Below are 21,931 nucleotides of genomic sequence, written 5' to 3' on the forward strand. Positions count from 1 at the left end.
CAAAATAAAAACCCGGCCTGAAGAGGTCGATGGAAATATGGAAATACTGCCATTGTTTTTAATAGGGCCTATTCTGGTTTCTTAACTTAGTACCAGCAAAATGGTATAAAATGGAATTATAAAAACATTAAATACTTATAAAATATATAAAAATGTGCACTTACACATTAAAAATATGTAAAAATAGTTACCTATATGAACCTGTTTTCACCTGTCAAACAGGGGCTCTACGTATGAAACCGTAATTTTTAACAACACCAGGCTTTGGAAATCTTTATCCTAGGCCAGACCGGTGACAGATCCCCCCGGGCGATCTGCGGGTGATCAGGTCCTTTAGAAGAAAAGGCAGGACCGGGGAGGCAACGAAATAAAACCTTCCTGGGGGGGTGAACGGGTGTCTTAATCCCTTCGAAGGAGGCGGTCGTACCTCAAAACACGGGGATTTATTTACCCATCTGCTGCCAGTACTTTTACAGAGCTGGGGGGAGGGGGGGGGGGGGGGGGGGGCACACACCCCTCTCGCTGCCACCGAAGGGACGTTAATTCGGCCGCGCACCCGCTGTCCCCTGAGGGCGGCACCGCCCTGTCAGGGCGGACCACGGCCGCCACGCTTACGTGGCAGCATGAAACTTCCCGGGGGCCAAAATCAGACAAGACGCCCCAAGACCCTGAAGCAAGCCCACGTGCGCCCACGAACGGCCCGGCCCCACTCCCGGACTGAACCCAGAAGTCCGCCCCCTCTCAGGACGCTCCGCGCACCGCTCCGCGCAGCCGCGACTCGCTCCGCGGGCGCGGGCCGCGCTGCTCTCTGGGACGTGCAGTCCGGAGGGACGGGGGGCGGCGCGAGCCCGTAGGGGCTGTCACCGGGGCCCCTCGCCGGCGCGTTGCTGAGAACAGCTGATTCACCGCAGATTGGCAGGAGGCCAGCCAACCGGGAATCGACATTTCCATCCTGCCGCCGTGGATTGGCTAGCGCCGGCGGGGCCGGGGGCGGGACGGGCAGTGGCGGGACGATTCGGACGGCGGGACGTTCCTGGGCTCTGAGAGGCGCCGGGGAGCGGCCGTTGGGAGCGCGCGCCCCTGCCTCCCTGCCCCGCCCCGCCGCCGGGATTAGAGGCTCCTCGCTAAATCCTTTGCCGCGTTGAGGCGGCGGTGGCGGCTTTAGCCCTGAGCCCCCCTTCTTCCCCCGCCGTGCCCTGCCCTGCCCGGCCGGGCCCAGCTAAGCCGCGCTAATCGCAGGCGCCCAGCTCGGCCAGGGCCGCCGGGCCTGGGCCCGATCGCGGGCAGCGGTCTCCCGTCCCCTCCTCTTCTCTCCCGCGCGCGGTCATGGAGCCGCGGCGGCCGCGGCCGCGTTATTGCGGGCCCTCCTCGCCGCCGGGCCGCGGCGGGCGGGAGAACAAGGGGCTCCGTCGGAAGGCCCCACCGGGGGCCGGGAGCGCCAGCGGCCCTGAGGAGGCGGCGGACGGCAGGAAGACCAAATTCGTAAGTACGAGTCGATAGCGAGTCGCCCCGAGCCATTCCCGCCGGGGCGGCCGCTGCGGGGCTGCCTGAGGAGTGGGCCTGTCGGCGGCCCCGTCCGCGGGCGCCTCCCTGCCGGGCCTGTGCCGATGGGGCCCGGCCGTGCGGCGGGCCTGGCTTCCCCCCGCTCCACCCCCCGGGGCTGGTCACTGATATGGAGCCCCCTGAGAGAGCGGGTGGGTGGGTAGGAATCCACTGGCTGCGGAACGGCGCCGTCGACTTCAGCTGGGCTTCAAAGTGTGTGATCCTGCCCGGTCCAGCTCGCCTCTGGCTTGCCTGCCTGAAAGGACCGGGCTTTATTTTGCAGCAAGTTTTCAGGTCTCTTCTCCTCACCATTAAAGCTTTATTGTCTTACTCGCTGTTTGACGGCTATAGGTGTTAGGGCAACAGAACAGACTTCCAGCTTTTAAAGGTGTTATTTTTAATAGAACTGGATTTTTGCTTTTTATTTTGGTGATGTAAACTGTACAGCTAAAAACTAAGACTTTGAATTTAAGGGGCGTGGTAGAGTTCTCCTCCCTAGCCCTGCTTTTACAAGCTTTTGGCTAGCACATCGAGAAACTGGAAAACTTGAAATGGCTAATAATTGTCCACAAGATAATGTGTCTGTAAGGTGTGCTCTAAATAAAAAGCACCCACTAATAGCCAGATTTTGTTTGGACATCATGACATTTTCGAGTATTAAAGCTAGGACAAGCATATAGTCTACAGGTCTTGTATCCACCACATGCAGAGCAGATGCATCCCACGCTCATGTTTAGGTGATGCACGTTAGTCTTTGTTCAGCCGGCTCTGAGTCCCCTTGCTCTAAGCTGTATTACGTGCTTACAAAATTGATGCTATAATACATAACATACAGTAGATTCTTGATTCTAAGGCGGTTTTGTGTGATATTCAGTATTTGAGTGTCTGGTACTTGAGCACAGGTTGAAAAATGTTAACCAATAAGCAGTATTAAACTGTAGGCTGGTCAAACCTGTTTTGGAAGGTCACAGCTTGCTCTTGGTGTTCCTGTTTCCTGGAATCCTTTTCCTATTGTGGCTGCACAGATTGCTGTTTGAACCAAGTTCTTGTGCCTGCTTTTGCACGTTAGAATGGGCATATATGAAACTGTGACCAAGAGCTCTTTGCTTGTCTTCATAAATGACTGTATCTAGTGGCGGTGCATGCATTTTAGTCATGCAGGTGACATGCTTGGACATGCTTTAGTATAGGATCCCTGAGTAAAAATCTATATGGTCTGCCCAGTCTGGTGTTACTCGTATATGACTTGATGGTTGGATTATTCCTGTGGTGAGTGGGAGACACAGATTTGTGTGCATTTGAGACACGAGAGCACTGAGTCAAGAGGTTTTACATATTATTGATACTTTAACTGCTAAATTCTTATGCAAATAGGATACTGCAATCATTTTCACTTCTTTCCCTAACTATATGTTAAAACAGAAATAGCATGTTGCCATTGTGTTCAGTTTTTTTCCTAATCATGTGTTAAAATAGAAATGCAGTAATTTATAGGGAGTATAACCCTGCCAGATATGTGATACAAGCCATTGAGATTTTTTTCTTAGATGCAGTCTGATGGGGTTTTCAGTGAAAGAAGGCCTCCTCTTTGGTGAAGATAAGCTTGTTTGATATATGCCTAGTCTTCCCAGGCTAGGCAAGTATAGTTTTGAGCATGTGCAGATGTAGGTATCAGCTGACTGGCTTTTTGAGGTCACAGTGATGTTTTTTGACAGAAAAGAGAGAGAGTTGAATTTGGGTATCTGACTTAGATTTGTAGTGCATATGATCATCACAGGGGTGGGTGTGTTTTTTTTTTTTGGTTTTTTTTTTTGTTTGTTTGTTTGTTTTTTTTTTTTTCATTTTGTCCTGTCCCTGTTCCCCATGCAGTTTCTGAAACTCTTCAAGCAGGAGTGACTGAGAATATCCTTAATTAATGAGAATGCCTTGTAAACTGCAACTTGTGTATACATTTGACCTTAGGCAGTAGTCCTGTTTTTCATCTTTAAGTAATCTCTTAAAGATTTTGCCCTGGGGTGTTGATAGAGGACTGAAGAATGATAGTTCTCCAAACCTGGATTATGTTCTCGGTATGCCATTAGGTCACTGGGTGACCTTAGGAAGAGTCAGAGGTGAATATTTCTTGAACAGACTTTAGGATTTTGTCTTCATGTAAACTGCTGTGAGGGATAGAGTTTACAAAATGTGATCTGTGGAATCTAGCGGCTACTAAAGAGCAGCAGGCTGTTCCATGCCCCAAAACCTAAGCAGCTGCTGTAGCTACCATAACCTTTGAAATGTAGTCTCTCATCCGTGGCTTGTCCTGGCCAATAATTTCTGGTGAAGAAACATATGCAGTGGTACAGGTAGAATTACTTTAATAGTTGTAGGCATCAACCAGCTTCTTTGATTGGGGTAGTTCAGTTGAAGGGTACTATGAGATACGCTTTTCTATCGCTTCATAAATTTCTGCCCTAAGATACTGCATTACAGATTATTTATAACTTGGCTATTAAATCTAAAATTGGTAAACTCTCCTTCCTATCTACCTCCTGTTGTCTTATAAGACTGGTTTGGTTTTTCTGAGGGGGAGATGGTATATCTCCCCCCCCCCAAAAAAAAAGGAGGGGGGATGGATTGAATGCACCCTCAGTAAGTTTGCAGACAACACCAAGTTGGGTGGGAGTGTTGATCTGCTTGAGGGCAGAAAGATTCTACAGAGGGATCTGAACAGGCTGGATCGATGGGCTGAGGCCAACTGTATGATGTTCAACAAGGCTCAGTGCTGGGTCACAACAACCCCATGCAACGCTACAGGCCTGGGGAAGAGTGGCTGGAAAGCTGCCTGGCAGAAAAGGACCTGGGGGTGTTGGTCGACAGCCGGCTGAACATGAGCCAGCAGTGTGCCCAGGTGGCCAGGAAGGCCAATGGCATCCTGACTTGCATCAGAAATAGCGTGGTCAGCAGGAATAGGGAAGTGATCTTACCCCTGTACTCGGCACTGGTGAGGCCACGCCTTGATTACTGTGTTCGGTTTTGGGCCCCTCTACAATAAAGACATAGAGGTGCTGGAGCGTGTCCAAAGAAGGGCAACAAAGCTGGTGAAGGGTCTAGAGAACAAGTCTTATGAGGAGCAGCTGAGGGAACTGGGGTTGTTTAGTCTGGAGAAAAGGAGGCTGAGGGGAGACCTCATTGCTCTCTGCAACTCCCTGAAAGGAGGTTGTAGCGAGGTGGGTGTTGGTCTCTTCTCCCAAGTAACAAGTGATAGGACAAGAGGAAATGGCTTCAAGTTGTGCTGGGGGAGGTTTAGTTTGGATATTAGCAAAAATATCTTCACTGAAATGGTTGTCAAGTATTGGAAGAGGATGCCCAGGGAAGTGGTGGAGTCCCCATCCCTGGAGGTGTTTAAGAGTAGGGTCGACATAGCACTTAGGGATATGGTGTAGATGAGAACTGTCAGTGCTAGGTTAACGGTTGGACTAGATGATCTTCAAGGTCCTTTCCAACCTAGATGATTCTGTGATTCTGTGTGATTCTGTGATTCTGTATTAGTCTAATCTGCCGCACGGCAAAAGGCTTGAAAATAAGTTCCAGGTTGGACCCTTCCAATCAGTGCAACATATTGATCTGTCACAAAAGATATACTAATCTGAAAAATAATTTGATTCTCTGACACACCTTGAGGTGAAATTGGTTTGGTGGTTGATGAAGTTATTAACATGTATCTCCCTTCCCCCCCCCCCCCCCGAGAAAATTTTTGTTTAGCAGGAGGAAGAACTCTCTCCAAATGAAGTGGGTTTTAAAAAGAGGGGAGAAAGAGTCTTTGGGCTAAACTGAGTAGTTGATTCCAGTCAAATGTCTTGAAGTACTGCCTTTCTGAATAAACTAGCTTCTTGGAAGAAGTGAAGGGGTTGTAAGCCTCAGTTATCTCTATTCTTTTACAGAATCGTTTAAAATTTTTTTTCTTTAGGAAGTGATGGTTAAGTTTGAAGCACATACCAGCTTGGCTTTGTTCAGCAGGTCCAAGGTTTTGGAGGAGTGAGACTCTTAAAAGGGTAAAAGATACTCTGTGGTACTGTGGTACTTCAGTTTACTGAAAGCCCTTACATTCACCCTTGAAGTTTAGGGCTTAGTAAAAAGAAGAGATGAATGGCAGGATGGCAGAGATTATACCTGTTTTCTATGTAGACATTGACTGAGCAGGAAACTTTGAAATCTGCTGGGGGGGGGTAGGGTAAAAAGCCATTGCTTGGCACTTCCTCTCCTGGATTTTTTTTCTGTTCCTTAGAAATGTTTGGAAATCATAAATGAGTGATACACTATGTGACTTACAATTGCACTTTACTGGGATGACAACTTGTAGACACTAGTCCTCAAAAGATCACTTTCTAGCTAGTTAGAGGTGTTTCTGTTAATTTCAGTGTACCATTGACCTGTCTTCAGTGATTTCCAGGTTATGATTTTCATTAAGTTCTTTATGAATTTATATGAGTCAAGATAGAGTTCTTGTTTGCACCAATCTGTTAAAAATAGACAAATTAACACTTGTATTAACAGTGTCTGTAAATCAAGGAAAGATGTAGGTAAGTGTGAGAATACTTCCATTCTGTGGCAGAGTAAAAAGGTAAGACTGATCTGTGTCAATATCTTTAATTACCAAGTGTCTGAATTATTGCTGCAGTTAGGCTGCAGTGTAAGACCTTGAATCTAAATTAATCTTTTAAAGAAATGATTGCTGAGCAGATGTTACCTAAAACACTTTATTGCAGCTTTGAAAAATTGTAAATTCCTCATGCTGTTACTTTTGTTGGCATGAATTAACGCTGTGGGTTATGATATTAAATTTTAGTGCTGTGTTCTAGCACTTAGTTATATAGTCTTACCTGTAAGCACCAATTTTGAGTTTAACTCATCTATGTCTAGAGAATATCCCTGTGTAGAAACTGTCATGTTAAGATAATTTTGCCCCTGATTGCTTTTCAGACTGCTTTAAAGCAACAGAGAATGTGTGATAAAGCCATTAAATAAATGCTGAAGTAGTATATTGGAAATTAAAAGTAGGAAATGCTGTGGGGTTATACAGCAGTTTCTAAATTGCGCTTACAGACTGAGGTAGCAAAATTACTGAGGGAGTATTGTGACAAAGGAGATCCTAAAGTAATAGCATTCACTGTAATCATCCAATTTACATCTCTGAGTCTACAGGTTTCCTTGCAATCCCTGCTTCAGTCTTCTGGCTGTGTTTCTGCTGGAGAACAGCCTTTGGGGGGGAAAAAAGAGCTGGTGTTGAATCTTTTTGTGGATAGAATTAATGGCAGTATGTGATGAGTTCTTTCTCACTTTCTAACTTAAAAAGGTACAGAGGGGATTGTGTGATTTTCTGTACATCCTTAGTCTTGGTTTATCTAGTTTCATCATTCAGGCTTAAGTTAGCCAGTTCTTCTAAAACTCACTGCATCTTGCTTAAACTCTCATCTTTTTCCTTTTTTCTTTTTTTTTTTTTTTTTTTTTTCTTTCTGGTAGCTACACGTAGGCTTTAAGCTCTTCTTAATGTATCAAAGAAGCTGTACATGTGTGAGGTGGTTTGGACAGGGTGGTATATGTGGTTTTGTTTCTTTGCTTTCTTCTGCAGGAAGGCAAAAATGAATATCCCAAAAGGATTTAGATACCAGGCTGTGGGAATTTTTTGTTTTTGTAAATTGAAGTACTTCAGTGTGGTGGAGGGCATGCATGTTGAAATTCTTATTTAGTTGCCTGAGATCCTGTTACTTTGTGTGACTAAAACCGAGCATAGCAGCAGGGCTGTATAGGTGGGTACTTGTCTGTCTTCTATTTCCACTTATGATCCACAAATCAGACTTTGTCTCTCTGGCATACTAACAATGTCCATCCCTGCCAGGCATGATCTGAGTTCAAGTACCAAACATACTGTTTTAAAAGATGCTGTTTTCATTCAGAAAGTCAGATGAGCAATGTCACTCTGTGCTTATGTGATGGTGAAAAGAGCACTTGCAGAGAATGGTGTTGCTGACGGTTTTGGTAGAGTGCCAAAACTTTTAGATGATACAGACTATACCCTATATTGTACCAGGGTATTCTTCATCATTTCCAGGCCACACTGAGCTGTAGTGCTGGTGGAAAAAATACCAAGGACATGAGACTGGAGTCCCCTGTGGGAAGATGACATTCTCCTGAATTCTCATCCTGTTTGCCTGGACTGCTTGTGCTGCATTTAGATAGAATTTTGTTTGTAAATATGCTTATGCAAAGATAAATAGATGTAATAAGATAAAAGGTCAAACTGATACTGTTGATCCAATTAGGTGGCATTTCTCATTTCTTTGCTTCACTTTGCTGTGTCTACCCAGAGTTGACTGGGTAATTACATAGACAATGACTCAACTTGTTAAACTGTGTGTTGCAGATTAACTTGCAGTATGTGCTACTGTTTGGATATGCAACATAAGATCATCCTCTTCTTTATGACAATAAGATTCTTTACTGTGAATATACATATTAAGTCAAATAGTATTTGGCTTACTTTCCCTAGCTGTGTGGTGCAGAAGTTGCATCACATATGGCTTTGTCATATATGGCCTTTTCAAGAGACACAGTGCTCTTTCTGTTCTTTGAGTAGTCATCTTGTTACTGTGCATGTGTTGTGTACCTTTCAGTTTCTGTTTAAGGCTCTCACTCTTTGATGTTTTTGAGATGGACTTATCAAGAACACTGTACTATACACTGAATGTATGTGTATATCCTGTATCCAGTGAAATCAGTTATTTACCTGTTATCTTCAGTCAAGGATAATTCTATATCAGATTGCTTGCTTTCCTCAAAAGTGATACATGTATATGCTTCTTTTTAATTGTGACTTAACTTTAACTAAACTGCTTCTACTCAATTGCAAAACAAAATAACCTCTTCCTCCACATCCCAGACTAAAAACTAAGTTATCCTGGAAAATGTAATTTCAGAATGTTAGTTGTTTATGAATGTGTTTATATAGCTGAAGACTAAGCAATGGTGATACTTCTGCTTTTCCAGCTGTACAGATACATCTGGACTTCTGAAGTATCATAATTAACTCCTTAATCTCTTTGTGGTTTTGTATCTCTTTGACTAGAAAACAGGACTTAAAATATCATTAATCTGTTTTTCAATTTTACATACTACTTTCTACATGGTAAACAGACTAGAGGAATACTTGCACATAGCTCGCATGTTCTCAAAAGCAATATTCTGGAGTAGTTTATGGAAGGCACAGAAAAGTATATTAGTATTTTCATCAATTGCAAGGCAGTATTCTATAAGTTTATATTATGCTTTTAGCAGTAACTGAATATTATAGGAATTCTACTTGAACCAGATTTATTAACTTGCAGGCCTATGTTTAAGGCAACCTGTTCACTTGAGCAGAATATGTCTTCTGTGAATTGATATATCCTGTCCTGAAAAAAAAAATACGTTCCTGGGGTAGCAAAACACTTCAGTGTCTACCCAACTGTGGTCTAGTTATTTTTTTCCCCTTATTAGAAATGTGTTTGTTTTGTTTGGCTGGGCAAGAATAAAAATAAACTCCTGTTCTTGAGTCACAGCACTCTAATGCCATTAAAAGATCCGATCAGGTGTGGTAAGTTGGTGGGTTTTTTTTGTTTGTTTGTTTTTTTAAGACCACATATAATGTTCCCTATCTCTGTATACTTGAATGCTACAGAAGACCAGGAAAGTTGGCAACTGGTTTTACTTTGTACAGCCTTGCCAGAAGAGAAGGACTTAGTCAGGGAGAGGAGAAAGAGATCACCCCAGTTCTCATGTTTTACCTAGCTCCTCTGACTGAGAAGTATTACAACATAAAATTCACAGAATAAGTCTTTTGAGATGTCTTACTGCAAGTCATTCAGCCCTTTAATAATAGAGTGCTAAATGAGCTGAACATTAGGTTGTAGTTTGCATGGAGTTGGAGAGAAATCTCCAACTACAGTGTCACGTCTGTTGATATACGAATGCTGCTTAGGTAGGTTCACTTCTCTGTAGCAGTTGCTTTCAAACCAGACCCCACAACATTGTCTGAAAGAGGTCTTATGCTGGTATTTTTAGACTCCTGTACTGTAGGTAGCTAGAAAGGTGAATACTTAGGAGACTTACATATGTGTATTGAGTTTCTTATGATGTTATGATGTCCTGAATTGGTTGCATGGTAGTCTTCCCCCCCCCCCCCCCCCCCCCCCTAATTAGTCAGATGACCTGGGTCAGTGAGGTGTTCTGATACACAAAATGGGGAACTTTTCACCCTTTACCACAGTGAATGTGTGGGGGACAACTTCCTAACACAGCTGGTGAGAGAACCAACCAGAGAAGTTGCCCTGCTAGATCTCCTCCTTGTGAACAGAGAAGGACTGGTGGATGATGTGGTGGTTGGAGGCCGACTAGGGCACAGCGATCATGAAATAATAGAGTTCTCTATTCTTAGAGAGGCCAGGAAAGGGCTAAGCAGGACTGACATCCTGGACTTCCAAAGGGCTGACTTTGTCTTGTTTAGGCACCAGCTTGACAGGATCCCTTGGGAGATGGTCCTGAAGGGTATAGGGGTCCAGGAAGGCTGGGCGCTCTTTAAGAAGGAAGTGTTTATGGCTCAGGAGCAGGCAGTCCCCAGGTGCTCTAAGAGGAGCTGGCGACAGAGGAGACCACCCTGGCTGAACAGGGAGCTTTGGCTGCAACTCAAGGAGGAAAGGAGAGTTTACAGCCTTTGGAGGAAGGGGCTAGCCACTCACAGTGATTACAAAGATGCTGTGAGGATATGCAGGGCAGAAATCAGGAGGTCCAAAGCCCAGCTGGAAATTAATCTGGCTTCAGCAATCAAAGGTAACAAGAAATGTTTCTATAAGTATGTCAATAGCAAAAGAAAGACCAGGGAGAGTCTCCATCCCCTGCTAGATGCTGAAGGAAACTTGGTAGCAAGTGATGAGGGGAAGGCTGAGTTACTTAATGCCTTCTTTACCTCAGTCTTTAATAACAAGACTAGTTGTATTGAGGGAATCCAGCCCCCTCAGCCAGAGGACAGAGACTGGGAGAACGACCCCACCCTGTATTCCAGGAGGAGATAGTCAGTGACCTACTGCATCACATAGACACACACAAGTCTATGGGACCGGATGGGATACACCCGAGGGTGCTGAAGGAGCTGGCTGGGGTGCTCGCCAAGCTGCTTCCCATCATTTACCAGCAGTCCTGGCTGACTGGGGAGGTCCCGATAGATTGGAAATTGACCAATGTGACACCCATCTATAAGAAGGGTCGGAAGGATGATCCAGGAAATTACAGGCCTGTCAGCTTGACTTCGGTACCTGGGAAGCTGATGGAGCATCTCATCCTGAGTACCATCTTACAACACATGCAGGACAACCAGATGGTCAGGCCCAGTCAGCATGGGTTTATGAAAGGCAGGTCCTGCTTGACAGACCTGATCTCCTTCTACGACAGGGCGACCTGCTTGTTGGATGAGGGAAAGGCTGTGGATGTTGTCTACCTTGACTTTAGGAAGGCCTTTGACACCATTTCCCACAGCATTCTCCTGGTGAAACTGGCTGCTCGAGGCTTGGATGATCGCACGCTTTGCTGGGTAAAAAAACTGGCTGGATGGCCGGGCCCAAAGAGTTGTGGTGAACGGAGTTAAATCCGGTTGGTGGCCGGTCACGAGTGGTGTCCCCCAGGGCTCGGTTTTGGGGTCACTCCTGTTTAACATCTTTATTGATGATCTAGACGAGGGGATTGAGTGCACCCTCAGGAAGTTTGCAGACGACACCAAGTTGGGTGGGAGTGTTGATCTGCTCGAGGGTAGGGAGGGTCTGCAGAGAGATCTGGACAGGCTGGAGGGATGGGCTAAGGCCAACTTTATGAGGTTCAATAAGGCTAAATGCCGGGTGCTGCACTTGGGTCACAACAACCCCCAGCAGCGCTACAGGCTTGGGGAGGAGTGGCTGGAGAGCTGCCAGTCAGAGAGGGACCTGGAGGTGTTGATTGACAGCCGGCTGAACATGAGCCAGCAGTGTGCCCAGGTGGCCAAGAAGGCCAATGGCATCCTGGCTTGTATCAGAAATAGCGTGGCCAGCAGGGACAGGGAAGTGATCTTACCCCTGTACTCGGCACTGGTGAGGCCGCACCTCGATTCCTGTGTTCAGTTTTGGGCCCCTCACTACAAAAAGGACACTGAATTACTCGAGCGTGTCCAGAAAAGGGCAACGAAGCTGGTGAAGGGTCTGGAGCAGATGTCCTACGAGGAGCGGCTGAGGGAACTGGGGTTGTTTAGTCTGGAGAAGAGGAGGCTGAGGGGAGACCTCATCGCCCTCTACAGTTACCTGAAAGGAGGTTGCAGAGAGCTGGGATGAGCCTCTTTAACCAGGTAACAAGCGATAGGACAAGAGGCAATGGCCTCAAGTTGTGCCAGGGAAGGTTTAGACTAGATGTCAGGAAGTATTTCTTTACAGAACGGGTTATTAGGCAGTGGAATGGATTGCCCAGGGAGGTGGTGGAGTCCCCATCCCTGGAGGTGTTTAAGAGTAGGGTCGACATAGCGCTGAGAGATATGGTGTAGATGGGAACTGGCAGTGCTAGGTTAATGGTTGGACTAGATGATCTTCAAGGTCCTTTCCAACCTAGTTGATTCTGTGATTCTGTTTCGGTTGAATTCCATTGCTGAATTTCACAGCTTACTTGGAAGGTACAACACTGGCTTGAAGAATCCCATTATTTTTTTTTTTTTTTTTCAAAGAGCAAAACCTAAATCTGACAAATATTGCCCTGATTCCATGGATGATGATGATGATGTCTTGTACAGAGCACTTGCAGAATATCCAACATCTGTTCCTAAGTGGAAGTGAATCTGATGTTGTGCTTCCTGTGTCTGTTTAGTGGAATGTTTGTGAGTTTGACATGAATCTTGAACTGCCACCTCAAAGCATATAATGCAGAAGATTTTCATTCTAAGCAGATTAGTCGGTCTCCTACCATGTTGGAGCTTCACAGTGGTATTTGTGCATTGCTTAAGGCTTAGTGATTTAAGTCATTGTTGCATTTAAGGTGGCAAATTAATTTGGTAAGAGATGAATCCCCTTGCGTTCTAGCCAGTCCTCAGAGATTAGAGGGGCTTGGGGTGGCTGGACTTAGCTCTTAACAGGAATGCCAATTAGGGCCGTAGCTATAGGCCTGACACCAGATGCACGAACAGCCCATGTGCTGTAGGTCTGGTTGCATTCAAGAGAAGCAGTCAGGTTCATGAATAGTACGGTTTATTCTTATGCAACATCTACAGGTTCTTTAAGATTGCCTACGATAAATGCACACACTGCAGGTTGGCTATATAGCACTACACACAGCAAAAAACCCTGATTGCAATCACACACACTTAATTCCTGGGTAATCATTTGGCGTAGCTGAGGGCCCAAATCTTACCAAAAGGTGTCCCTTCTGGGAGGGGCAGAGAGGAGCACAAACTTGTTGATCTGTCCCTCCGATTTGGTACTGGATTATCGTCCCTCGGAGTTAGATACAAACTCGGGGTAGTATTTATCTAAGTATGTATGTGTGAGTGGGTGGGACTGTGGTCAAGCCATTGTGTCTTGAGTAATGACACAGCACATTCCTTGGTACAAGGTGTGGCTGGTTTTGTGTGGAAAGAGGAAGAGCAGGAGATAACGTCTGCAGAGTTGTGAAAAACAGTCCTTGAGAGAAGCAGAAGAACAGGAGATAAATCCGTATAGTTGCATCCTTGAGAAAAGTGGAAGAATGGGACCACGAGCCTCCACTTTGCTTTGCATTCCTCCTTGGTGCCACGGCAACACAAATCACCAGATCTTCATCCTGTCCCATCTTTGTTCTGGACACCATGTGTTGAGGAAAAGTGTATTTTGTGGTGTTTTTTTTTTTTTTTTTTTTCTGTTTTGCTTTTCCCACGCTTCCAGCAGTCATGTGTATGAAAAAGGAATAAATTTTTATGTTCTTTGCTACCAAGCTGCAGCGTAACACCCCATGTTAGTGTTTTCTCCTGCAATTTTGATCACTTAAGGATAGAGGTATTAAAACAACAACTTGCCAAATGTGAAGCTGTGAGCTCTTGGAAATGACAGAAATTAATGCTCATGCTCTCTTTGTAGCTATTTAGCAGAATGGGAAGAACAAGTTTTAATACCCAGCTCCATAGCAGTGTGTGGGGCAGAATTCTGATCTACCCCTGCAGCAGGAGAACACCAATTGGAAGACTGGGATCTTCAGTCTCCTGATTGGATTGAAATATTTTCACTTTGGTGTTGTCTTCATTTATCAGAAATCCTCATATATTTGAACATGAAGTGGGATTGTTATAAAAGTTCAGTACTGACTTAGCTCCATTTTTTTTTTTTTTAAATTTTTGATGGTAGAATTTACACTATATCACTGAGTACTGAGTGATTCCTTACACTTCACTTGCTTTTTATTTTTAACTTCATAGCCATTCATCAGATGCTTCTTCCTCAGTTTCTTGACTATTTTCAGAATAGAGCTATCATGGGATAATATTTGACAACACAAATTTGTTTTCAGTTCTGAGGGAAGAGAGAGGACATGTCGTAAGTAATGATGCCTAAGTATTGTTGACTTGGTGAAGACAAAGCAAGAGTTTCCAAATCTGATTAATTTGGATATAGCCATTGACAACTGCTGTAGCTGCTGCCAACCTTTGTACTCTAGGCAGTGAGGGCAGTCTAAGAATAGGGTAAGAGTCTATCTCGCTAAGTATGTGACTTCATGTTTTTCCCATTTCCTTGCCAAGTCTGTTCTCAGCCTCTTTATAAAAACTATAAATGGGATCCCTGCAACACTGACTCATCAGTCACCAATGTTCTTCAGTGTTGCTCTTTGATTTTGTGCAAGAGCTGTGTGTCCTAGCACTTGCTGTATTTGTAAACGTGTAGTGGAGAACAAAAGAGTTGCTTCAGGAACTGTTGTTTCATGCAGCATTGAGTGTTATTCTATAGATATTTGGATGTTACTACTAATAAGTGTTTATGTCTGGTTTACTCATAACAGTGCTCTGCTTCCACATAGGCATTGCTTGAGAGTAGTCACTGGCCTGAGTTGTTTCAGTATTGCAGCTTGTCAGGTAGTTTCGAACTGTTGAGGAACTCACTCTCTGCTCTGTTGAGGAACTCACTCTCTGCTCTGTTGAGGAACTCACTCTCTGCTCTGTTGAGGAACTCACTCTCTGCTCTGTTGAGGAACTCACTCTCTGCTCTGTTGAGGAACTCACTCTCTGCTCTGTTGAGGAACTCACTCTCTGCTCTGTTGAGGAACTCACTCTCTGCTCTGTTGAGGAACTCACTCTCTGCTCTGTTGAGGAACTCACTCTCTGCTCTGTTGAGTTTAAAATCTCTGGACTGATTATTTGGTGGTATCCTCAGCCATTTTCAGAAGACACAGTTCTAGTAGCTGAATTATGAGCAGGTCTTCTAGTATATTTAGCTATAAAATATAATAAAACACAACTTGTTTCAAGCTGTGCTTGGTTTATATTCTTCTGGTATTATTCTAAGGAGCAGATTACAGATTTTTTTGAAGCTACACTGTATTCCCTGTATAACTCGCTGTGCACTGTAAGCCAACAAAGTACAACTTGCCAAGAAATTATGACTTCAAGTGCCATGATTCAGTACTGTTTAAATTGCATCTTATTTTGAATAACACTAACTGTAACTGAGACTTGTTTTTTGTTTGAGTTTTTTTGTTGTTGTTTACTGCAGAATTGTGATATGACTGGTTTCCTGTTTAATTTACAGCACTTAAATATCAAGACACTGACAGATGATGTGGTAAGACAACTTAAGTTTTGCTTTGGCTTTGCTAAGCTAATAACCTTATTGCTAATGCAATAGAAATAACCTTATTGATATAAAAAACTGTCTTAATTTTGAAGTTAATTTAGTTAATTGGCAAAGTCTCACTAAACTGTTAATTATCAGTAACACTCAGTGGGAGTAGCAAAAATCTATGGATGGCTTTGAAGTATGCCTTAATCATGGCTAAATGAACTTGACACAGGTGATTGTGCCGAGTTACATGCAGTATAGTTAAGATATCTGTGATTGCATGTTTAATATTAAAGTTACTTAGGCTGCATGGCTAACTTAAAACACCATGTTTAACAAACTAACCATTGCTTGTAAAACTCATTTCAAACAATATGTATATTCATTGTCATGCTAACACCGTGTTTCTCAAACTTCATCTGTCTCTTGAGCAGCAGATGAGGTTCTGTATCACAAAGCAGATTTTTTTTCTTGCTATTGAAGTTACATATTTCATTGTCGGTACTATTCTTTTATAGGTAAGGATAGTTTTTCTTAAAGTGGATCATTTTACAAAGCCTTTGAATTTACCTAGGAAGTAATGTTCTGTAGGCATGTAAAGATCAGCTGTTATGACATCAGTGCTATACAGAGTTCTTGAAGTATTTCTGTGCATACCTGAGAGCTTAAGTGTAGACATTTTTATCCTGAACAATGTGCAACACACTTGTGCTGAGAAACACTGCCGTTTCCTAGCTCAGGAACTAGTGGTCTGGTTAGTGTTGATTAGTGTGCAAAGTTAGTAGTGTTGAGCATTATTGCCTCCACCTATCATTCCTAAATTGACTTAAATCACTTGTTGGTATTTCTTTAGCAGAGTTTCATGGACTGGAAGTGGTTATCAAGGAATTTGAGTCTGATGGGTTGATAATACAACTTTAATTCAATAAACTTCCAACCCAGACCATTCTATGATTCTACGAACTTGTGCTTTATCTCGGAGAGCTGAGGAAATATTCACAGTTCTCTCAAAACTAAAGTATTTTTTGGTAACCAGAACTTAATTTTGGTAGTGTCATGTAAGGGTTATAGTCTGGATGCACAAGATCTTTTGGTTTGTTTGTTTTTGTGGTATGTTGGTTTTTCTTCTGTTAAAGAGGGTAGCTTGCTGCCTTATTGATCTTGTTCTTTTCTTAGCCTATTGGACCTGTCTAATTTGTAATGGTAGCCACCATAAGTCAGCAGGTTTATTGTGTGTGTTGGAATAAGGACAAAGAGCCTGATAGCTCTGTAGTAAGCAATCTTCTCCCCAACTCCTTAAATTTCTCAGCACATACTGAAGGCCTGTTCACAGACTAAAGAAACATCAACTGCAAAATAGTACCAAATTGTCCGTGTGTGTGTGTATATATATATATATTTTTTTCTTTTTTTTGAAAGGGAAATGACAGCTGTTTAGTAAAACGCTAACAGTAAAAAAAAAAAAAAAAATCTCAAATGTTGCAGTGGTGTATGCTTTTAAAAGTGGGTCTTTTGTTCCCTTGCAACTTCATCTTGGAACAAGGATATACTTTCCAACTGACGCTTTTTGTCCCTCTGAGTTTTCTGTTGGTTTAGTCTCTCTGTGTCTGATTCTGGGAAGCAGTTAATAATACTAAGTATCTCAGTCTTAGACAACTTAAACGGGGCTCAGAGCAGAGTGGTTTTGACATTTCATACCAAGCACAAAAACTGGTAAAGGTACTTTATCCAAATTCCTTTTGCGACGAAGGGGAAAATTGTAGTAAGAAAATATTAAGAAATGGAAGGTTTAAAATTACTTGATTTTGTAGCTTTCAATGAAATAATATATTTCCTTTTTTCTCATGGGCAATCGTTTGCATGTTAACTTGCTTTCTGCTGCATTATGCTTTATAAAATATTTATATTTTATTACTCCCAGTCTGTTTCTTACAAATACAGTGTTGTATAATGGTGACCAGGAACTTTTTTTTAATATAGGTAAGTTAGCAACATTTTGAGAGTCTAAAATGCAGACTGCTTTTCAATATTGATTTGTATTGTATTGCTGAGACACTGATGAATTGTCTCTTCTAGTGACAAATCCCAATAAATTCAGAAACACCTTGCTTTTTACACAATCAACACATGCTTCTTTTAGCTTGTTTGTTTGCAAACTATGAAGACAGGAATCTTATTTGCCACTCCTCTGTGGAATAGGTAGCTGAGAAATTATGTACCTGCAAAATCACAGTGGAAGCAAGCCTGTTTTCTATCTGAAGTGCTTCATGTTCCAACAAATGGTTTGCAAGGCTCATAAAGATGAAAAAACCTGCATAGTAACAGTATTTCATTAAAAAGATATATAAACAAATATGAAATGTACATTAAAATTCCTTATAACATAACTTTATGTTGACTGATTTCATAGCAACTGCTGTAAAGAGAAGAAAGGCTGGATAATTTCCAGTATGTAGAGAAACAAGATTCAGAGTCAAGTATTTTCTACGTGTTCAGGATGTGACTGTGCACAGGACTAAACTCAGTAACTTTTAATCTTCTACCATTAGTTAAATGATTTGCTCTCAAGAAGGGTAAAATCATCCCTGGGAGATTGAGCATATTAGGAATAGGAAGTCATCTAATGAAAGGGATTCTTCTGTGTATCTCGGTTTATGCAAGTCTTTCTCTTACTAAAAGCTCTACTGCTACCAGTCGAATTTCCTTATATCGTAAGAAGTTAATCTTGTAGAGCAATTTGGCTGTCAAAGAAAGAATATAGTTTTTTAATCTTCTGGAGCTTTGAGGAGGAAAAAGATGTTAAGAGGTCTTTGACTCAGAATCATTGGAAGTAAATTCTTTGATCTTATGTGAAGTATTTTTTCTGGTAAGGGAAAATAGTGGTTTGCTTTTACTTCCAAATATACTGAAATAAATTGTTGCAACCCATATTCTCCTGTGTGCTCCCCTACACTAAGAATAATAATTATTTCAAATGAGGACATAGGAATTGTTCAACTTCATAATCTCCTTCCTTCCTATGTTTTTAATGTTCTACTACTTCAAAGAATGGTTTGTGTTGGAAGGGACCTTCAAGATCATCTAGTTCCAACTCCCCTGCTGTGGGCTGGGACACTTTCCACTAGATCAGGTTGCTCAAACCTGATCATCCAACCTGGCCTTGAACACTTCCAGGGAAGGGGCAGCCACAGCTTCTCTGGGCAACTTATTCCAGTGTCTCACCACCCTCATAGTGAAGAATTTCTTCCTTATATCTAATCTAAATCTACTCTCAGTTTAAAACTGTTACCCCTCACCCTATCACTACACTTCCTGATAAAGAGTCCCTCTCCATCTTTCTTGTAGGCCCCCTTCAAGTACTGGAAGACCGCTGTAAGGTCTCCCTGGAGCCTTCTCCAGGCTGAACAACCCCAACTCAGCCTGTCCTCATAGGGGAGGTGCTCCAGCCCCCTCATCATCTTCATGGCCCTCCTCTGGACTTGCTCCAACAGATCCATGTCCTTCTTATGTTGGGGGCCCCAGAGCTGGACACAGTACTCCAGATGGGGTCTCATGAAAGTGGAGCAGAGAGGCAGAATTCTTGACCTGCTGGCCACACTTCTCTTGATGCAGCCCAGGATACGTTTGGCTTTCTGGGCTGTGAGCACACATTGCTGGCTCGTAGTCAGTTTTCCGTCCACCAGTACCCCCAACTGCCTCTCTGCAGGGCTGCTCTCAATCCATTCATTGCCCAGCCTGTATTTGTGCTTTGGATTGCCTTGACCCATGTGCAGGACCTTGCACTTGGCCTTGTTGAACTTTGAGGTTTGCATGGGCCCACCTCTCAGACCTGCCAAGGTCCCTATTTTTTATAATGTGTCAACATCAGGGTGTTACAGCAGACTCTCATGACTGGGCTGTTGCCTTCTGTGACTAAAATAACTGGTAAGATGTCTGGGAGATTGAGCTATGCTGTAGTACTTAAGCATATTTTCCAGATGTGAAATTGTGTTTACTGAATCTATAAATAGCGGGTTGTCAGAAGCATGTGAACTTAAAAATTGAGGGTGCAAGTATTTTTTGTCCTAGATATCTAATAAGGCTGAGAGGAACACTTACAAAAGAGCAACGCTATAAGCAAGACTCTCGTCTTTATGGCTTCATCCAGGAAATTAAGATTTTGTATCTGTATATTTCATATCAGAACTCTCCTAATAAATTGTGCTTAGTAATTGTCATTAGTGTCTTGATGGTCCATATATGTCCATGGGTGAGAATGGCAGTGATGAGGGGAAGAAAGAAGACTGTTCAGTACTTCTAGTAATGCAGTTGAGGCTAAACTGTAACAGTTCTGTAATGCTGTCTCTTCATAACGAGGTATCAGAAGTTGTGATACCTCATTTGTGGTAAACAACACATTTCATGTATTCAGAACTCTCTCTCATACTGGGTTGCCTACTCTTTTTTAGAATAGCGATTTTCCTGTACTGTAGTGACATCTTCTAGTAATACGTACTCCATAAACTTACTTTAGGTGGAAGTTTTGCTGTTCATCTGGTGAAGAAAACAAAGATCCAAGGCAGTTGTTACTTTGTAGTGTATAGATCTGGAGCATTTTGGTTAATTTTCTTCTCTAGGAACATCCCAGGGCTTTGTACAGAGATTTAGGGTAGCAATAAAGCATAATATTTTACCATTTCTGTCTTATGAAATTGCTGTAGATTGATGTGCTTTGTACAGCTGGAGAAATGGAATGTGAAGAGATACAGTAATGGTTCTTATTCTTGTTTCAAGGACATCAAATCTGTTGGCCTCAACCTTAATGTGAGAGGATTTTGCATGACTTGATTTATATGCTTTACGTGTTCCAGGCATCAGTGTACTTTGTGTTAAACCAAAGTACAGGAATCTCAGGGCTAGTGCCAGAAATGTCAAATCCACATCATATGGTGCAGCTGTTTGAGTTGATATGTTAGCCTGCATCTAGACTAATGCACTTCATATCTAATCTGGTAAGCCTTGTCTCCAAGAATGAAAAAGAAAGGAAAAGCCAAGGAATCAAAGGCTGTGGTGGACAAAAGAACTTTAGTCATTTTTTCCTTTTTCAGTATATCATGAAATGTATGTTCCATGGCAAAGCCACTGTACTGTGCTACTGTGTACCTTGTAAAAGGATAGCTTTTTTCGTGAATTCTTCTAAGGCTTTTTTTTTTTTATAACTTCAGATAATGTTTCAGCTGTAAACTCCTTTTGCTGTTGGTTATGACAGACCCACTTTCATAACTTTGATATCCTGCATAAACATAGCTAATTCTTCCATCTGCTACCTGCTAATTTGGTACAGCTGCTATTTTTTTTTAAATGGTGGGGTCCAATCACTGCAGTAAATACAGTCTCAACAGTGTTTATAAAGAAATATTGCTTGTGTTCATAGTGTTTGTGTACTTAACAAAATTTAGGTTGCTTGGTCAGTGATGAGGTATTTGATTAGGTCCACCACTTTAAGTATGGTTAGCATCCCTTTTTAGTTAAAATCCTCCTGGCTAGATAAGCGGCCAGTGTGCATGGTAACTTAACTTTGGAGGCCTACAAGATGTTGTACGCAAGCTTTTGCTCCAGATATGGGCAATAGGAAACACACTTTGTATGCAAAGTCAAAAATAAATTTTTAGTCTCATTTTAAGAATCTAATCTGTATACAATAAACAGCTGTTGTTAGTCAAGTTGCATTGATACCAACATTCATAGTCCAGATTATCTCAGTAAAAGTCTCATTAAACACTGTTGGAAGTTGTTCTACAAAAACCTTCTAGTATTTATTCTTTTTTTTCTGGCATTGTGCTAACTGTTTCATTCCCTGTTTGGATCTGAGGGCTTCCCACTGGATATGGAGAATAAAGGTAAGACCCAGATGATGTAATGTTCGTCCTTGATGTAGGTAACCTCTGCTGCTAAATCATTTCCCTTATTCCCTACCCACTTTCTCTCTGTGATCGTAAATAAGACTGCCCATGCTAGTCAATTCAGGTTCATTTGTTGGTTCCCAGAACATTCACAAAGCAGATGTGTTAGTAGCATTCCTCCAAAAATAACTGCTTTCTCCTGTTTGGGTTATTCTATTGTCTGCAAATGGTTAATCACTTTCAGGCTAAATTGTTCAGTTAATTGGAAACTGAGTGTAAGCACCACAGTTTTGAGAGTTACAACAATAACTTGAAGCAAAATATGATTGAGAATCTATTGTCGTACTTGGTTTTTACATTTAGTTCAAATTCAACACTATAAAGCAATTAAACCTCTGCTTTTAAATAGAGCATCTGTGTTTATAAAAACGATACTAATTTATTGGCTGACAAGGCATCCTGCATATGTGAGTTTTTTGTTAAACATGACCTCCAGTTGTTAACAGCCTCAGAGATGGATAGTCCTATGAGAATTCCCTTAGCAAGTCCCGTTTTTTCCATGGATGTCCTGTTCTCATCTGACTGGCTGTCCTCTGTTACTGAGAAAGGCATTGAATGAAGGCTGGAGTGAAGCACTGGCAGAACCAGGGAATTCTTTCAGTGATCATGAATGTCATTACACAAGCA

The 21,931-nt window shown here is 42.5% G+C and overlaps 1 protein-coding gene across 2 annotated transcripts in view; it reads left to right on the top strand.

The window, feature by feature from the left end:
* Positions 1-1,089: 1,089 nt before the first annotated feature.
* The window catches only part of DIAPH3 (diaphanous related formin 3), a 256,020-nt gene continuing 235,178 nt past the window's right edge, over positions 1,090-21,931 (top strand). For both annotated transcript variants that reach the window (XM_074815569.1, XM_074815570.1), the window contains exons 1-2: positions 1,090-1,482; positions 15,333-15,365. In XM_074815569.1, the coding sequence (XP_074671670.1) occupies positions 1,327-1,482; positions 15,333-15,365 (189 nt within the window). In that variant the 5' untranslated portion in view covers positions 1,090-1,326. The remainder of the gene's footprint in view (positions 1,483-15,332; positions 15,366-21,931) is intronic.

This window comes from Strix aluco, chromosome 2 (assembly GCF_031877795.1).
Source record: "Strix aluco isolate bStrAlu1 chromosome 2, bStrAlu1.hap1, whole genome shotgun sequence".
Classification (NCBI taxonomy): domain Eukaryota; kingdom Metazoa; phylum Chordata; class Aves; order Strigiformes; family Strigidae; genus Strix; species Strix aluco.